Consider the following 20,246-nt stretch of genomic DNA (forward strand, 5'->3'; position numbering starts at 1 on the left):
AAACTTTTCAGAATCAAAATCCAAACTTGTTTATTGATTTCACATCGTAAGAGCATATGGTCTCGGGTTTCCGACACTGAGTCACAGAGGCAGCAGTTTGATGAGACCCCAAAGCCCTAGCTTGCGAGCCTCACTCTAGTTGCATTCTATCGTTCTGTGCAATCCACATGAGAAAAGCATGTCGACGAGTTGCCGTTTTGAACCATACAATGTTTGACCAAGTGACTGCATGAGCTCTGTTTCAATCGCGCCCCATGTCATGCGAGAGGTAGAGATGTCATCTAAGTTCTCGCCATCGACGAGCCAGTAAAATACATCATCAGTTTGTGAGGATGACGGCAAATGAATACTCATGATATAAATATGGAGGCTCTCTGCAGCAGGCGAGCGCACACCTCTCAGTCTCCAACCATTTTCATCACAACTATCTGCAACTGAAGCAAATAGAGAAATTGAGAGCTCACAAGGACCTGTGTCACCGAATATGTTGATTAAACGGCCTAGAGGGGTCCAGATATCCCACCAAAAGCTTGTGCTTTCACCATTTCTAACATCTGCTCTTAAGATGTTTGTAGCTAAAGATCGCAAGTTCAAGAGAGATCTCCATGTCCCTGAACCAGCTTTTTTAGCTTCGAGACTCCACAAACTCTCATCTCCAATTTTGTATTTCTTGATCCAAGAAGCCCATAAAGATAGATTAGGGATATATAGTCAAGATGAGCTTCAAACAGAGGATCTTGTTCCAAAATTTCCAGATTTTTAAAACCAAGCCCCCCTTCTTTTTTGGGTAAAAAGACTATGCTCCACGCAATCTTTGTATCTAAGTTTTTTTTTTGTCAGTGTAAAGTTGAAACACGGTTGATTATTTTTACTCATTATTGACAGATTTGTGTAATTATTCATTACTAAATAATTTCAATTAGCTATCAAACCCAAAACAAACACATAATTACTGCATTTAGACATTTTTTTCCATATCAAATACACCATAATCTAAATGTTCGACAAATCAAAATAGGTTATTTAAAATTATATAATTATGTCTAAGAACATGTGTTATCATGTTTAAAATTAGCTAAATATATTATAAATACATTAAATTGTATTTAAAATTAGTCCCCACGTAATCTCCGAGTACTCCCCGATTTTTTGGTAACTCGCTATGCCCGGAATTGCCGTCCGACTAGCGCCTAGCATAGTTCCGAACGGGGCAGAATAAAAGCGGAGGTCCAGAAGTTTATAGTTCCATAGATAACCAATTTAATCAACTCAGCTCGATCAGCATAAGACAACTTTTTGGAAGACCAAGCAGTGAAATGACCCTAGATTGTCACTTACAATGGCATGTAGTCAGAAATGCACATCTTGCGGTGCATCAGAGGAGGAAGACCCAAGTAGCGGATTGGCATTGAACCCAGAGTGAAACCGAGACTTGTCAAATGAGTAGTTTCAACTTGGTTTAAACCACCTACAAAGAGTTCGGTCTTGTCTTTGTTCATCCTCAAACCAGACCAAGTGGCAAATAACTTGATATATGATGTTTTAGACATCTTGTATATATGCTTTTCAATTGGTTTTCAAGTCTTTATCGAGTCTTCCTAGTCTTTTTCGAATCATTAAAGGTCTGGAGGTGCATTGGATGGGAGATGGACCAGCTGGAACAAAAGAGCCAGAAAATAATGCAATTTGGTGATTTTCACGCAGAACAGTCGAACGGAGCAACCCGAGTGCATGTTCCAGCGGCATAGATTTTTAAGGAAATTTCCAAATATTTCGGGATTTTACCTAGGGCTTCCCCCTTTTACTCCCAGGCCACCATAGACCTGAATATATATATTTTCTTATTTTTTTATTATGATTCTACGCTAGTTTTTACACAAGAAACCATTGGAGACTTTTGTACTTGAAGATTTGCTACCTTTAAAGGGAAAAGGCTTCATCTCTCTCACCTTGAAAAGATTCTTGAGCCCTATTTTATTTATTTATTGATTCAACATGTTTTTTTCATCTATTGTCTCTGTGATTTCTCTGTTCATGGCTAAGTAGTCGCTTGTTAGGTTTATGGTGTTAAGGATCATGGATCAATGAGCTAGACACAAATAGGATTGTTATTTTTTGATATCTCTATCTATTGCTAATCTTAATGCTTGTGTTAAACTGGTAATTTATCATCTGATCATAGGTTTAATCTAATCATCAAAAGTGTTTTAGGTTGCTAGAAAAATTATAGATAGGCGATTTGTCCTTAGCCAACGAGAACTTATGTTAAAGCAAATCGTGAACCAATTGAATCCAAACTTAATGCTTGTCATCATTCTCTAATCCAAACGACAGTTTAGGCATTAAGATTGCTTGATAAACTGGTAGACACCATGAGAGTGGGTTTATCTATTCTTGTTGTTCAAGTTCTAGATTGGCTCTTATTGTCTTCCTGAATAGTTGTGTAGCTGATGATCCTAAGTATCCCGATGAATCACCCTGAACCTAGCTCTTTTAATCATCTAAAAACTTTAAATCAATTTCTTACTTGCTTGTTACGAAATCCTCAAATATTAAAACCCCATTATTGTTTTAGCTAAGTATTGATCCCATACAAATAAAGTGTAATCGTTGGTCTTTGTGGATTTGATCCTAAAGTGCTACATCGACATACCATTTGATTGTGGAAGTGTGCACATTAGGTTAATTGGTGTGCGTATACACATAATATCAATTTGGCGCCGTTGCCGGGAACCATCTTTTTATCTTTATTTTCGGTTATTTATTTAGTCTAAGAATTCATATATAATGCCCGGAAGAAAGAGAACTGATCAGTCTTAGAGTGTTATGATTGGTGTAGAATCTCATTAAAATCACCGAAAATGATCCAAAGGGTATCTACTGCTAGTTGTGATATTGAACATGCTTCCAACTCACTCCAAAGCATACGTCTTTAAATTCTACAGTTGGAGCCATAGACAAAGGATCTGACGATTTCCTAATTTATTTGAGAGAGTCTCACAACACAAAATGTCATCTGGTTAAAACTCGAGATAATTTTTACTATAACCGAAGGGTGCCAAACCACTCATATTCTTCCAAGATCTGCGTGGTTATAGTTTCCATGGAAAGACCAACCTAGTAGGATATATAGAATTCAAAACATTATCCGATTTAGATAACTGTACATGTGTCTCCACAAAACCACTAAAAATGGGTTTATTCTTCCGTATTCATTTTCTAAAACCTTTCCACGAGACCACCAAAATTAGCATTATTAGTATCGTAAATTAAAGAAAAAACAAAATTTGATAAAAAAGAAAGATGAAGAAAAAAAAAAAAAAAAAAAAAAAGAGAATCACGGGCATATCAAACAAAGTGTCGGTGTGACATAAGAGACTCGAGGGAATTTGTATGAAAATATAATTTAATATTGCAAATGACATTATTGCCAAAAAGAATTAAGTACCATGTACCCTATAGTTTAATATGATTGTGAACTGCTTGCCGACTAAACACTATTTACCTTGCTTTCTTTAGTATCAAACGACATTTAGAAAACACATGCTTGCCCAAAAACACACACATCCATCTTCCCTCTCGACAAATTATTTTTCTTACTAAATCGCTGATTTAGTGTGTTTGTTGAATGATAAAATCCTCGCTGGTGATCCTTCTAATAACTCAGATATTCTATTTCGCAAAGCACCTCAAGCCAGATCTAAGTTGTTTTGTATTTTTAGTTTGCATTTTTTCTATCGCATGTCTTTTCTAAAGAAACTATCTTTTCACTTCAATTCGTACAATTTCTCACGATCCAATAACTTTCACACGAAACGATAGCTAAGTAGAATTTGTTTTTCATATATTATTGTAAGTACAGTAAAAAAATTGAAAGAGTCTGCTTGACATAATCTACATTTATGCATTAGTCGATGAAGCAGCAACGATGACAAAACAAACAGAACTCAATCCCAAAACCTTCAAACTGACATAACCTTTACACCTTTAAACTAACAGGGAAAAAGAAAAATCAAACCATTTTTTATCCGAAGAAAGCCAATACGAATAGCCATTTGCTTGCTACATCAAAATACAAGTAATGTCTTGTAACGAAATTTAATTAGTAATAATGAATAACCTTGTTTTTCTAGATTAATTGTCTTATTTGGTTAAGATAACGGACTGGTATTTCAGAGACCATATTTCTTTGTCATTGCTGAAGGAAAATACTTGAATTGTATCCAACCGTGTTATAAGATTAGTGATCAACGGATGTTAAATTCTTTATATTTTGAAAATATTTGACATCGCATATAGTTTTAAATTGTTATCAATTTATGTCACACGAGAGAGATTAATAGCTTCTCATGCAAATATGTCTATACATTAGTGCTTCAGACAAGCCTTAATTAGAGTACGCATTACATATTTTACATGCCGTACAGCCGTAGAGGTAGAGCTAGAAGATACGGCGACCTTTCATGTTAGTTTCTTCGTCGCCTTCAAACAGTTGCGTTTTTCCTTTCAAACTACCTTTGTTTGGGAGCTCCTATCAAAGTCAAAAGTAAAACATTCAAACAAAATATAGAAAGGAAGGTAAACGTGTTAACCCTAGGTTTCTGAACAAGATTTTGCTCCTGATGAGTCCTGACCAAAAACATTTTTCGAATATTAAAATACAGTTTCATTAAAACTTGTCAAGAATCCCGTGACGTGAATATGTACTTGGAATTCATTACGTTGAGTATATATAAATGGGCAGTAGCAGATTCAAAAATCACTTTGTTCTTATTAATGTGCATTTTTCTTTTTGGTTTAATGGTTATTTAAATAGGGAGTGATAATTTTTCTACCTAGATTTCAAAACATATTTGCTACGAAAATTATCTCAAACATTTTTTGATGGTCCGTTATGTTATAGATTGAAAAGTTGATCATGTTAGTAGTACTCTCGGGTTTTGAAACATATCAATTAACAACAGTTTTAGGTTTGTGTTGATTTATTCATAATATTGATAAAAAAAGTTACATATAGTCTTTGTTTCAGTATGGTGTTTCTCTTACTTCTGATCGAAATTTTATTAATTTTATTACCGGAATTCACAACAAAGTGCCTTTGCATAGTAGATGAGCTACATCCTACAGGTATTTGTAATCTGCCGTGGTATATTATTATTATTTTAAATTGAGTGGAAGAAAAAAATCTTTTTGTGGAGCCTTTCCTTATTAGAAAACTATAACTGGTTAGGCAATAATCAGAGAAGATACTACTTCGGAAACTTCTCTGTTAAATGCGAACTATTATATGGCCACATTTGATTTGGAATATCTTACAATTCAATGTAGATGCAAATTCTCTTTTAAAAAATCACTCTTATTTGTCTTTTTGTTGGACTACACACTATGATTGCTTCATACTTATAATACGTGTGTATGAATTGATGCATGATATTTTATGGATCATGGCAGTTAATGGAACAACAGACATTTATATTTCAGACAGCTAATATTGATCTATGACCTGGGCACATGCACGTAATAAAACGCAATACAATCTGACATAAAATCTGCATAATTTTTTTTTGAAAAATGTTTGGCCACTGGAAATACTATATATATTTTCTCTCTATCTAACCAACTGTTGACGCAAAGTCAAAATATATGGTATACCAGATGAATTATACATATCTAGCTAGGTGTGGTCATTTTGTTAAAATAATTCATCTATATATATTAAGTATTCATTTTAACTAATTTATTTTGAAATGCTTAAATAATACAGCATAAATTAGCACGTGAAAATTGAAAAGCTTCTCATGGAAATGTGTCTACTTAGTGTTTACGCCAAGCCATAATTAGAGTACGCATTGTTTTCTCTTACGTACATTGGAGACGGTGAAGTTTCGATTGCAGTTAGATTATTCGTCGCCTTCAAACAAATACCCTTTGTTTTGAAGCTCCTATCAAAGTCAATATTAAGATACGCAACAGAACTAAAGAAAGGAACATAAAAAACGTGTCTCCAAAGTCTAAACCGTAGGTTTCTGATTAAGATTTCATTTTCTAATAGAAAACTGATTATTAATTCACTCATGATCACGACGAATCTTGTGTTCGAGTAACCGCTAGGACGAAACTAATATTACGTGCTTTGATTTTGGGTCTAAGGGATTAGGGTTTCGGTCCGAACCTCCTAGTAATTCAACGAAAAAAATCATCTATCAAACTTTCAAATAGTAGTTTCAAAAACTTGTCAAGAAGCCGTGACGTGAAAAGGTATTTCGAATTCATTCATTACGTTACACACATATATATATGCAGTACATATGTATGTATACTAGTATAGCTTCAGTGGAAAATAAAAACATTTTCCCTTATTTGAATGTGTTTGCTTATATATTTAAGGATTGGTTTAATGGAACTTCTATTTAAATATCTTGGTTGCAATCGTGTTTATAGTTTCCCACAAGAATTTTTAAACAAAAAGAAGAGAAGAAAACTAGATTCAAATTGTATACTATATAAGCATATAATATATTATATATATACAGGCTATTGCAAATCATTGATTCAGCTTTTGGATGGTTCATTATGATATGGCTTAAAATGTTTATCATGATACATGTGTTGCACGTTAGACCATCCATATTTGCAATAGCCAGGTGTTGGTCCATAGTTTTTGTAGGAGAAGGATTACATCTTCACAATGCATATAGAATAAGTTATTCGGCCTGTTAAGACCGGTCCCGAACAACGAGTCGATCAAGATCGGTTCGGAACTAAAAGCCCGCTACAGCACGGCTCCCCGAACCCTGAACGGCTCCACGAGGAACGCCTCAGCCCGGCCCATAACAGGGTCGGCCCGACTGACCATCAACGGTGATAGAAGGTCCATTAGGACAAAACCAGCCTACCATCGGCTATAAAAGGAAAGGCGAGAGGAACGAGGAGAGGATCCGAACATACACACTCACTTGGCGGCTAGAATTATGGTTTTATTCTTTTGTATTTTCACCGACTTGTACTTTTTGGCCATCCCTCTCCAAGCAACGACTTGTTTCCCGATCAAACTTTACTTATTTATAACCTTATCGTTCACTGATTAATAAAATACCTTTGAACTAATCCACCGATGAGTTTCGTCTCTCTTTACTCGTTTCGACCAAACTCGGTTCAAACAGTTGGCGCACACCGTGTGACAGAACAAAGAAGCGTTAACTACTCTGGAAGATTCAACCTCCGGCGAAGAACCAGAGCAGACCCCTGCTCCATCATAAGCACCATCATGGCCCGTCTCCTTCAAAACGAAGAAGCCCAAAAGGAGACGAACGAACAGCTTGCCGCCCTAGCTGCTATCCTCGCTCCTCCAGACGGTCACACAAGCAACCCTATGACCATCCGAAAATGGATCTTTAACACCGACCGTACTCCCCTCAACAGAGAACTAACAATCGAAAACACTGACCAGACTGTCGGCGGCGCCGTACAAAACCCTAACAATCTAGATCTGGCAACCATCCACGAGATCGCCGAGCTCAAGCTCTCTCTCCAAAACATTCACTCTAAAATACATCACATTACAAAATCTGTCCCACTGGTCGACCTTGTCCTCGCCGCGACACTCAAAACTCCATTCTCTTGGAGAATCAGAGAAGTAGGGCGCTGATCTGTTGAGAAGTTCCGTCAACTAAAGTCCTCCTTAAGTGCCGCGACTGCAGAGAAACCAGGTTGATCATGGCCGAAATACAAGAGGGCGCAGCGGGAAATCTCTCGGGTGGTCGAGCACTGGCCAATAAATGTCAAAGACATTCGCCAAACATCCACTGTCCAACTGAGCTGCTGCAAACCTCTACTGCCCCTTATCCGGTCATGCGATGGAGAATGGACATAATCAGACCAATGCCAAGCTCTCGGCAACGGCGATTCGTCCTCGTCATGACCAACTACTTCAAAAAATGGGTTGAGGCTGAGGCATTCGTACACATCACCAACAAAGAGGCATGGACTCATGTACAAAATCGTAACAGATAACAGATCTCAGTTCATCTCGACTAACTTTTGCGGATTCCGCAACATATGGAGAACCCAGCTCACGACATTGAGCCCGCTATATACCCGCAGAGCAACGGTTAGGCCGAATCAACAAAAAAAATCATCATCGACAGTATCAAAAAACATCTTGACCTAAAAAAAAGGCCGTTGGGCCGACGAACTGGATGGATTCCTTTGGTGACATCGAACAACTCTTCGAGGTGCGACCAAGACAACACCTTTCTCTGTGACCTACAGGTCTAAGCTATGGCACCAGCTGAAGTCAATGTCACCAGTCTACGTCGAATCAAGATGCCACAGAATGTTGAGCTTAACCAAGATATATTGATTGACGCCCTTGATAAAATCAACTGATTGGCCCGGTGACAGAAGGCCCATCAGGGCAAAACCAGCCTCCCGTCGGCTATAAAAGAAAATGAGAGAGGAAAGAAGAGATGATTCGAACACACACATACACACACACTCACTTAGCGGTTTGAATAAGTATTTTACTCTTTTGTATTCTTGCTGATTTGTACTTTCCCAGCCATCGCTCCCCAAGCACCGGTCTGTTTTCCGATCAAACTTTCCTTATTTGTAATTTTATCATTACCGATTAATAAAACGCATTTGAGCTAACCCACCGACTAATTTCGTGTTTCTTTATTTGTTTCGAACAAACTCGGTTCAAAGAGTTTTGGTATTCAAACAACTAAAAAGAATAAGATTTTGCTTTGGTATGAGTTTTTTTGTTTATTTTAAAAATGAAGTAAATTTTTTTTTCAATGTCTTTGACAAAAAGGAAAAAAAAATGATTACTCAATAATCAAAGAAGAAACTACTTCGAAAACTTATGCTTTTATATGCGTGAATATAACATAGACGAATTTTGATTTGCAAGATCTTACAATTCATAGATGGGAGAGTTCTATAAATCACTTATATGTGTGTTTTGGAATATTCTATGATTTCTTCATCTTATAAATTATTATAAAAATATACGTGTGTATGAGATTGATGCGTGATACCAGATCATGGCATTTAATGGAACAACATACATTTATATTTCCAGACAGCTAGTACTGATCCATGACCTGGGCACATCCCTTATATATTAATTGAGGAACATTTGAAAAGATGTAACCTCAATTTTGTATTAATTAAAAGAGGCCCCAATGCATAGGTGGCACTCAATTAGGTAATCAATTACGTTCAATTGAAAAATAAGTAGGTCCACATTCGATTTTTATATGTTGTTAGATACATAAGTTGGTCAAACTATATGATATAATGATATGATATGATATTTTCTTTCCTTAAATAAAACCTACGGAATTACATAAATGACTAATATATATATGACAATTAATGAGTTTAATAATAAAGATTTGATAACAATGTATATCTCCGCCATCATTTTTTGTTTAATTTTATATTATTAAAATAAATTAAACAATCAAATTAGCTATAAAATAAAATTTAGATTTTTTCGTATATGTTATATTTTGAATTTTTAAAAACGACAATAAATGACTAAAACTATTAAAATTATGATGTTAAAATTAATGATCAATGGTTTAACATTTTTATTATAAGAAGATACACATGATTTTAAAACCATATGAGTAAAAAATATCATTTAATAATAAAATATATATATATATATATTAAACACTATATACCATAAGATTACATAAATATTTTAATATTAAAACTTTCAATGAATTTTCAAGAACATTTATAAATTATAAACTTATTAAAGATTTCAGATTGAAAATTTTGTTATCGATGATTTAAATATTTTGTTATAAAACGATATGAACGATCATAGAACCGTATGATTATAAATTCTTATTTAATAAATAACTATACAAAATATACTATTCCTAGAAAAATAGGTTGGTCCATCTTAACTTATATTACACTTTTTATTAAACTAACTATCAAATTGATAAATAACGTACCAAAAAATGTTTTGCACTTTCCTTAAATAAAAGCTACGAAATTACCTAATATGATTAACGTATATGTGAAAATTAATTATAATGAATAATAAATATTTGATAACAATTTTTGTATCTTAGTTCTTTTTTAATTTTATATTATTAAAATATATTTAAAAATCACATTAAATATATAATAAAAACATTTATAATTTTTCTTATATGTTATATTTTGAATTTTTCAAAACGTCTATAAATTATTAGAAATTTGAAGATCCCCACTCTGAAAATTTTGTGATCAATAGATTATTTTTTTGTCATAATAAGTTACAAATGATCATAAAATTGTATTAATATGAACTTTTATTTAATATTATAAGAAGATACACATTATTTTAAAACCATATGAGTAAAAAATATCATTTAATAATAAAACATATATATATATATATATATAGATTATACTATATACCATAAGATTACATAAATATTTTAATATTAAAACTTTCAATGAATTTTCAAAAAAATTTATAAATTATAAACTTATTAAAGATTTCACATTGAAAATTTTGTTATCGATGATTTAAATATTCAGTTATAAAATGATATGAATGATCATAGAACTGTATGATTATAAATTCTCATTTAATAAATGACTATATAAAATATACTATTCTTAGAAAAATAGGTTGGTCCATCTTGACTTACATTATATTTTTTATTAAACTAACTATCGAATTGATAAATAATCTACCAAAATTTTTTTTGCACTTTCCTTAATTAGAAGCTACAAAATTACCTAATATGATTAACGTATATATGAAAATTAATTATTATGAATAATAAATATTTGATAACAATTTTGGTATCTTAGTTCTTTTTTTAATTTTATATTATTGAAAGATATTAAAAAATCACATTAAATATATAATAAAAACATTTATATTTTTTCTTATATGTTATATTTGAATTTTTCAAAAAGTCTATATATTATTAGAAATTTGAATATTCCCACTCTGAAAATTTTGTGATCAATAGATTATTTTTTTGTTATAATAAGTTACAAATGATCATAAAATATAACGCATATGAATTTTTATTTAATAAATATTCAAACTAAATAATATATATATATATATATACACTAATGATTTAAAGCAATAAGATTGGCTGATCAATTTAGTCGTCCAGTTGAAATCTTTCAAAAGTATGTGAAAGACTAAAGTCAAAGTAAATATGGATTTAGAATAGTAGTTATATTTTACTAACTAAATACCGAAAAAACCGAACCGAACCGAAACCAACCCGATATCCGGATTGAACACCCGTAATCCATATGAAGCCAAACTATTGTTTCATTCTTCAAAATATAATAAAAATAATAATTTAATTCCGCGCAAGGCGCGGATCTTATCCTAGTGCACGTAATAAAACGCAAGACAATCTGAGAAATATTGCACAAAGTGATAAAGCTACTCACTGGAATACATAAATTTAATATATACAGCACACCCAGATGAATTTGACCATCTAAGTCAATTTGTTAAAATAGTACGTGTATTCTTCACTACCAGGAAAAGTACAATTTTCGACCCCAACATTTTGTATCATGTCTTTTTATACCCAAACAAATCATAAGCATAAAACTATATATAAATTAAAAATTTATTTAGATTTTTGACCCAAAATTCAATCCGTAGCATGAAAACATATCTTGACTAACATCGTTAGTCAATAAAATGACGTCGTTTAATGCAGAATTTTTTTTAAAAATGTTATGTTTGCTAGTAATCAAACCATGGTCACACAGACATATTACAGTTTTACTTACCACTATGCTACGACGCTTCTATTGTTCTCTCTTATCAGATTTAAAACATCTATATTTTGATTTCTATATTCCAAGGAAAAAATATTTTTGTTTACAAATTTTATTTAGTACAAATTATAATTGCATCAATAATTTATATATTTCAAGTTTTTTACACTTTTACACATGTCATAAAACTAAAAATGATATTTCATAAATTATTCAATCTAATTTAAAAATGACATTTCTCAAATAGTTATCTAATTTTAAATATTTAAATTTAAAAAATCTACATAGTGATGATGTTATTATTATATAAAAATTCAACTTAATTTTGATTGCAATTTTTATTTATTATAAATTATAATTACATCTATAATCTATGTATTTTCAGTTGTATATAATTTTATTTAGATTTGTGTACATTTTTTATTTTAAAAGTTAAGTCTTGATTTTTAAGAAAAAATATGAACACTATTATATGTAGATTTTTTAATTTAAATATTTAAAACTAGATAACTATTTGAGAAATGTCTTTTTTTTTTAAATTAGATTGAATAATTCATGAAATATCATTTTTAGTTTTATTACATGCGTAAGAGTGTAAAAAATCGAAATATATAAACTATTGGTGCAATTATAATTTGTGCTAAATAAAATTTGTAAAAAAAAAATCTTTCCTTAGAATATAGAAATCAAAATATTGTTGTTCTAAATCTGATAAAAAAAACAATAAATGTGTCGTAGTAGAGTGGTAAGTAAAATTGTATTATGTTTGCGGTACCACGGTTTGATTCCAAGCAAATGTAAGTTTTAAAAACAATTATGCATTACAAAACAATGTCGTTTTATCTAATATAACGGTTGACTAACGCCGTGTTAGTCAATGTAGATTTTTTTATGCTACAGATTTGGGTTGGACTTTAAATAAGTTCTTAGTTCATGTATGGTTTTGACGTTTTGCATTTATGATTTGTTATTATTTATTTGGGTATAAAAAAGCACTATACATGGGAAAAATAACACTTTTCCCTTTCACTACGAGTCTACCACAACTATAGCAAGATATCTTTCACTTTTATTAAGGCAATGCTTAATTGTATTTGTCTAATATGGGCCGTCACCATTACCGGCCCGCTATATATTGTACACTGCCAATACAAGCTTATGACCTCGTTCACTGCCAATACAAAACTATAGGACAAAAAAATGTTTTTTGTACTAGCTTATGACCTCGTTGCACTAAAAATGGTTTTTGTACTAGCTTATGAAGGTGATAATCTCCTTTCTTAACGAATAGAAACCTTCTAGCAAATTTGGTCGTCTAGTCCCTTTTACCCTCTTTTTATGTTGTCATCCTCACTTGCTCTCTCTTGACGGGGGATGCAAATTATTATTGTAAAGTTAAATAAAGTATGCATGTCGTCACGTAATAATCGTCACATGATTAATATTTTATTACCTAGATGACCAGTTCCATCCTCTCGTAAGCCACAATTTTAGTTTTGGCCTGTGACCCTTCGGGTTGTTTACGGTACCCTTTTCATTAATTATTTTAGAGACCACGTTTCTAGCTAATTGGTATTAGCATATTATATTTTAAACAGTTTTTTATTACCCAATATCTTTGACAAATCTTGAATGTCTGATACTTCCAATTTAATTTAATTATCATTGTAGTGTAAAATTTTTATTTCAAAATATCTGTTATTTTATAGTTTTAAAGCAAAATTTATGAATAAGTTTTTTTGCTTATTTTTTATATTGGTTAAAATATTGTTAAATATATAAATAATAATATTTATAATCTAAAAATATGTAAAAATAAAATTTTCTTAATCTATTTGCAAAACCTTAAATTGACAACTAAAATGAAACTGAGGGAACAAGGCTTTAAGGTTTGAAATCACTGCACTTCCCCAAATTATTAGTTTAGTTTATGCCCAAATTATTAGTTTAGTTTATGCTCGTTTCTCTGGAATTGCGTTTATAGGTTAATGCAAATATAAAAGTATTTAACCATTTGTTATGGTTTCCGAGATGATGAAGCAAAGGTTTTTGAAATATATTAATCATATTATTAACTGAGATCTTATTTAACAAAATTTACTGTGTCAACTTGTTAATTTATTTATTTGCTTTTAACTCATTACAATTTGAAGCCAGTTTATCTTACAAAAAGCTGTTATTACGTCACTCTAATGCCCTATGAATCAGGTATTAACAATCATAATTACGAGGGCAACTGTATGTTTTAGTTTTAAAACCAATCAGTAAGCATTAAAGAAAAACGGGAAACCCACAAGCAAAAAAACGTAATTAGCAATCACATTTTGTATTTACACAAACAAAAATATTTACAGGTCAATAAAACCCAAGAAAATGAAGAAAAAGTTACAAAAATAGGAAAAATATATTGACCATGGGAAGACCTAAAAGGTTTTTCCCCAGATTCATCAGATTTGAGAGAAAAACCCTCAAAATTAATTACTCAAATCAAATCAAATCAAATCACAAACCCCAATAGAATAATTACATAAACACTCCTTCAAAAACCAATAACCAAAAACTTCAAACAATTGCCGCCATCTTCGATTGCTTATCGAATTTAGCCTTGGAAGAGTGTCTCCGGCGATACTCTTTGTTATTCCCCGACGGCTCCACCACGTCCGCCGCGAATCTCACCTTCTTCTTCATCACCACATTCTCCCTCGATCCTAAAAACACACGAATTTCATAATCAATTTTACAAAAATAATCATAAGAGAGAGAGAGAGATGATTTAGTTAGTTCTTACGGATTTCGAATTCGAACTTGTCCATGTAATCGGAGAGGAGACGCTTGTGGAATTGACTAGCGAGGAACACGACGCTCCCTGAGACGGCGAAAACCGCCATGAAACCTAAAGAACTCTCCATCAGGGTTTAATTTCATCTACTGTTTGTTAAAATGAGCAATGGATCTCGATCGGAGGATCTATATGTTAATAATTTTAATTAGGGGAAGAAGATATGAAGGAGAAGGGATCAGGGGATATGATCATCGGAGAAGAGATGAGGAGAAAGAGAAATGGAAGAAGCATTGCAAAAGACAGAGCAAAAAATAAACAGAGAGGATAGAGAAGATGGTCTTTGTTGTTTCCTTTTTTATATTAAAAAGACTATTATTTGTTTTCTTTTATTTTTGGTCAACACCCAACTCATAGTTATTAATCTTATAATTTAATTTGATTACATCATAAACTGCTAAAATAATTTGTTAAAAAATATTAGTTAATAATAAACTGCCTAAAAGCAAGTATTTTTTTTCTTATGTTTGGTAAACAAACAACTCATTAGTTAAAATTAAATTATTCAATCTCTCCATTATAAATAAGATTAAATCCAACTAATAATAAAAAATTTTAAAGTTATTAGTCGAAAATAAACGGCTAAAAAGCAAGTCCTTTTCCTTAAGTTTTGTAAACAAACAACTCATTAGTTAAAATTAAATCATTCAGTCTCTCCATTGTAAATATAAATAAATCCAATTAATATGTTTGTTACTTATATACCATGCTTATATATGTATATATAAATGTATATAGATATACTTTTGTCAACATATTTATATATATATTTGAGTTACATTCTAGTTTCTTCTCTGTAATTAATTGAAAAAGCCTTTCCAAGTTAACACCTCTTCATCTTGTTTTTTTTTGGGGTCAAATATCTTGTTTGTTTTTATTCTTAAATAGATGAACAATCTTTCACCTTTTTTTATTTATAAATGACGTTGCCAAAATTCTGAGTCCACTAGTGGTACATGCGTTTATAGATAACTTGTTGTTAAAAGAATAAATAAATTTTATCAAATATGAGTTGACTGACGAAAACCTTAATTATTATTAACGATTTAAGAGTTTGCATATTCAAGTTTTGTTAAAAGAGATTGATTATCTGTAAAAATATCATTAAAATTTTGTTCTAAGAAACATAAAACAGAGTCGGGTATTTTTTTTAATACAGTTTCGTTTTTCTTTTAAAATGGGATAAGGGGGGAATCCTCAAAGCTATATTTTCTGTGTATATTAAATACTTATCTCTACCATTTGCGTTTTGTCCCTTAGTTTTATTTGTTTGAAGATATATATATGTTGTACAAAGGATGATAATCCTGTACAGAATTTTTTTTGGGTGAATATATAAAAATCTGAGAGATAAGAACTGCCAAGTACTTACTTCTATATAATGATATCATTTTCATATTTGTCAAATGAGTGAAGGATAGGAAGTTTGCTTTCAGTGTCAAAAAAAAAATCAAATGATTTTTGATAGGATAACATAAAAATAAAGAGAGGTGATGATGATGTTTAGGACAATATATGTGAAGAAATAGATATGGATTCATTTTGAGATGTGGTTCCTACAACATCAACTTCGGGTGTAGTGACATGTGGTGTTCTGTCTGTATTTCTTTCTTTCTTCTTTTCACAATTTTAGTTTTATTTTCTTGTTGTTTGATTTTTGGAAACTCTTCAATTTGAGGAAATGTATGAACCATAGAAAATAAAATACATCTATTTGAAGACATATATAAACAAAATAATTAAAGGTAGAGAATCTTGTTCAAAATATAACATATTTTGTCATATCTCATAAGAAGTTTTTTTTTTGTCAACAATTCGTAAAAAGTCTATTTTCTAAATGTTTCATTTTTTTCTATGTTAGCAAATTTTGTAATTCGTCTAGTCTAAATAGCGACAGCCAACAAAGATGGACACATAGCTTGGTGGCAGAGCATTTGACTGCAGATCAAGAGGTCACCGGTCCGAACCGGTTCGCCCTCAATTTTTAAAATTTCATGTAAATCTCAAGTGTATATTACACTTTTTTTTTGGTAATTATCAAAAACATTTTCAAAACTTGTAAAAAAACTATACGAAGAAAGGGAAGACAAATCCCGAAGACAGTTTGCAAATCAATCATTTACAAGTCTCCAAGATTCAGATAATCCAGCAATTGTTTTCATCATTCAGCTCTGATTCCTCTGACCATATCTGCTTCACTTGTTCCCACACCAAACATCCTTTTCCCTGCATATTTTTAATTCATTTCTCATTCCATCAAGAACCTTAATACTTTAAATTTTATCTGACTTCTGAAAGTACTATCTGGTTACCTTTGAAGTGAATTCAACAGTAGTTGTGCAGCATTTACGCTCATCCTCTGCCAAAAATAACAAACCATCATAAGGACTTGTTGAAAATAAGTCACCAGAGATCAGATTCCAAAGACGACATTCTTACCGCATTGCTCCCACTTATCAAACTTCACTATACATTTCCCAGAAATGTTATCTATAACAAGAACCTGATCCACCCAAACCCAAAACTTCTTCCCACTTCTGTCTCCATTATACTTCCTCAGCTCATCAATGGCCTCCCTCAGAGACTTCTCTTCCCCTGATGGATGGAAAAAAACAGCATCTTGGTCCTGAAAAGTGTTCCAAGAAAAGGTAATTAGTCCGGTCCATAAGCTAACTATGGATTCCATTTGCATCTATCTTATTTATAGACACTCACACAAGACTCTTTGAAGCTGGCTATGTATGTCTCATACTTCTTGATCTCACCGCGTCTCAATCTCTCGTAGAATAAGTAAAACCTCACAACTTCTTGACCAGGATTAGCGATATCCGCCTTTCCATTCAAGAACTCAGAAGCATCTCTTGGAGAAAGAGTTGGACCAAGCTTGAAATAATCAATGGCTTGAAGAATCCCATCTGCACATCTCTCGCTTGAATGGATGAGCTTTGAGTTGTTTAAAGCATTTTCAGTATGCCACTTCAGTAGCTCTTCTTGAGAATTGCTCACCTTCACAAACACACACATAGACAAAACAAAGTAAAGCTTTTGGTGTCGATAAGAATGGCTGAGAGATTGTTATGAATGAAACAAGAGAACAGTACCATGACACCGTGAACATCAGGAATGCTGAATAGCTCAGCATCGTGTTCAGAGTCGCCGCAAGCAAGAGTATTGACAGGGGACATTCCTTCAGCCTTCAGCTTCTTGAGAAGGTACTCAAGAGCTTCTCCTTTTCCTCCACCTCGTGGTATAACATCCAGATTCATTCCCCAGCTGTGAATGATCTTAACATCTAACTGAAAACATACACCATAATCACAAACCATTTGGTTTCCAAGTAACAAAAAAAGAAGATATAAGTAAGACACTTAACGCCACGTTTCTCCAGCAAGTGTGAAAGTTCCTTGGTCACTGCCTCACCTTTACCTTCATCAATGTAAAAGCTGACCTTGTGTAGCCTCTGCTCAGTTTTCGGCTGAAGAGTTAACTCAGGGAACTTTCTGGTTTCTTCCAAGACAATCTCCTGGTTCCATTTATGGGTGTTCAAGGTCTCAACCCAAGAATGATCAGGAACCATGGAGTTACCAAATGCTATCTCGGTTCCTATAGATGTAATGATGATATCAGGGGTCAACAATGGTTTTTCTTTTCTCAGTTCTTTGTAAAGAATAGGTGATCTTGCTGTTGAGAAGACGAGAAGAGAGTCACGGCGATAAGCTTCTTCCCACAGTGAGTTGAACCTCAGAAGAGAGAGGTTGTCATGGTCTTGATGATCAACCTGTAAGAAACAGAATAACATAAATAACTATATATCTTCTTCTGCACATGCATCACAGAATCAGAGATCATACCATGGTATGATCAAGGTCCGAGACGATCATTAGAGGAGGAGGAGATTTCAGGCGTTCCATAATCAACATATTTTCAGTGTCCTGTGAATTAGCATAGTGGCAAAGTCTTTGATTATCATAATCAAAGTTGTTACAGATTTAGCATATGCGTTTTGTTCTTAACATACACAACAATTGGTAAGATCATATAAAGCAAAAGATGTATATAATCTATGTTGTTACCAGTTTCAAGCATCAAACAACATAGAGGTTCCTAAGAAGTATCAACTTCTTCTTCTACAGAGATATCTAAGTTTCAAAGTCTTAAGTGATGGAGAGACAAGAACACAGGAGATACCAAAGTATTTGTGCTATTAAGTTTAATGTAAAGAAAGAAACTCAATGTTTATAGAATACTCTTAACATGTGCTTAGAAAGCCCAAAATCTATTGAATATCCAAATCAAAAGTTGAAAAGTTAATTACAAAGCTCTTTAAGACATCCAAATGCATAATAGTCTAAAGGTGATCACGATAAACTCCTTAAAATTTATCTCTATTGGATTAATATTTACCTAACCAATAATAAACAAAAATAGAAACTCATGCTTATCTAATTGAAAGAAGATAAATAAGAAGATCAACATGGATGAGCTGAATTACTAAGCAAGGGCAGTAACAAGACATATATAACCATCGCATTTTCCTCATTTCTCCAAGAAAATTCACCAAAAAGGGAAGATAACGAAACCCAAATCAAAGAAGATGAAAGCAAACCTTGTGTATATCGCTTCTTGAGTTATTCTTCTTCCTCTTCCTCTTCTGCAAGTTGAAGGGAAAAGGAGGTTTCTTTTTTCGAGAAAAGAAGAAGAGAAAAGAGAGAATATTATCAGTCACACTAATCCGCATGTTGGCGTTACAGCGTATTGTATAAAGACCACGTAGTTAATGTCACCCCATCCACCAATAAAAGACAAGGATCAACGGTTAGGATCCTTTCATATGAAATCATATTTGTTTCTCTTTTGTTTAATTCTGTTGTTATTAGTTCAGAGCATCTGTCTTCAATAGAGATTGGTCTTTTCCTCTCCCATAACTTCTTCTTTTTTCTTTTAATAGAACAAATTGAAACTTTGTTGGTTTCTTTAAAACATACTGAATACATTGATAGGTGTCACTGCGAATATGTGGACAGCATTGCAATTGCCATTAGATTATCAATAAGTTTTAAGTATTTTCGTAAGAAGAAAATAAGGAAACAAAGAAAAATGAATTTAGCATTGGTCATTAAAAAAATAGAATAAAAAGGATAATTAAAGATATAACTCCCGATAATTCACGGTTAATCGGTTTTCCACGCGTTTGTTCTCTCGATATGTGAGGTTTAAAAAGATAACTAAAGATGTAACGCTTGACTATCCACGGTTAATCAGTCTTACATCTGTCTACTCTCTCGACGTGTGAAGTTTTAAAAATACAATTAAAGATGTAACGTCTGACCTCCACGGTTAATTGGTCTTCCACGCGTTTACTCTCTTGATATGTGAAATTTAAAAAATACAATTTAAGATGTAACGCTTGACCATCTACGGTTAATCGGTCATCCACACACCTGCCTGACATGGGAGTTTTAAAAGACTTGTGTACTGATCATTTAATCGCTAGTTGATATTTTTCATGTTTTATCATTACTTGCACGATATCGACAATCACTTTTCGATATATATCATTCATCATTCAACTATTCCAACTAGAAACTTTAGAAGAACATAAATAAAGTTTGATATAAGTAGTTAAATCAAA

General features: G+C 32.4%; 2 protein-coding genes across 4 annotated transcripts; both read right to left on the reverse strand.

The window, feature by feature from the left end:
- Positions 1-14,073: 14,073 nt before the first annotated feature.
- Positions 14,074-14,946, reverse strand: LOC103863470. Of its 2 annotated transcripts, none has more exons than XM_033289438.1 (2): positions 14,564-14,946; positions 14,074-14,516 (listed from the first exon to the last, which is right to left on the reverse strand). In XM_033289438.1, exons 1-2 carry the CDS (start codon positions 14,682-14,684, stop codon positions 14,338-14,340), a joined length of 300 nt encoding a protein of 99 aa, XP_033145329.1. In that variant the 5' UTR covers positions 14,685-14,946; the 3' UTR covers positions 14,074-14,337. The 2 variants fall into 2 exon arrangements, with proteins under 2 accessions (XP_033145329.1, XP_009139465.1); XM_009141217.2 differs by having other exon boundaries at positions 14,074-14,483; positions 14,564-14,905.
- Positions 14,947-16,547: 1,601 nt separating this feature from the next.
- Positions 16,548-19,515, reverse strand: LOC103863471 (probable sucrose-phosphatase 3b). Of its 2 annotated transcripts, none has more exons than XM_009141218.3 (8): positions 19,221-19,515; positions 18,466-18,546; positions 17,988-18,392; positions 17,716-17,910; positions 17,330-17,620; positions 17,054-17,240; positions 16,927-16,973; positions 16,548-16,840 (listed from the first exon to the last, which is right to left on the reverse strand). In XM_009141218.3, the coding sequence occupies exons 1-8, from the start codon at positions 19,350-19,352 to the stop codon at positions 16,751-16,753; spliced, it is 1,428 nt and encodes a 475-aa protein (XP_009139466.1). In that variant the 5' UTR covers positions 19,353-19,515; the 3' UTR covers positions 16,548-16,750. The 2 variants fall into 2 exon arrangements, with proteins under 2 accessions (XP_009139466.1, XP_018514181.1); XM_018658665.2 differs by having other exon boundaries at positions 18,466-18,571; positions 19,221-19,370.
- Positions 19,516-20,246: the final 731 nt, after the last annotated feature.

This window comes from Brassica rapa, chromosome A04 (assembly GCF_000309985.2).
Source record: "Brassica rapa cultivar Chiifu-401-42 chromosome A04, CAAS_Brap_v3.01, whole genome shotgun sequence".
NCBI lineage: Eukaryota > Viridiplantae > Streptophyta > Magnoliopsida > Brassicales > Brassicaceae > Brassica > Brassica rapa.

Bases quoted from the DNA above. Each gene is read 5' to 3' on its own strand.
- LOC103863470 (XM_033289438.1), bottom strand. From the start codon at position 14,684: ATGGAGAGTTCTTTAGGTTTCATGGCGGTTTTCGCCGTCTCAGGGAGC. The intron at 14,517-14,563 runs GTAAGAACTAAC...ATGATTATTTTT, and splicing joins CAAGTTCGAATTCGAAATCC to GTAAAATTGATTATGAAATT.
- LOC103863471 (XM_009141218.3), bottom strand. From the start codon at position 19,352: ATGCGGATTAGTGTGACTGATAATATTCTCTCTTTTCTCTTCTTCTTT. The intron at 18,547-19,220 runs GTTTGCTTTCAT...GCTAATTCACAG, and splicing joins CAAGAAGCGATATACACAAG to GACACTGAAAATATGTTGAT. The intron at 17,241-17,329 runs GTGAGTGTCTAT...AACACTTTTCAG, and splicing joins CCAGCTTCAAAGAGTCTTGT to GACCAAGATGCTGTTTTTTT.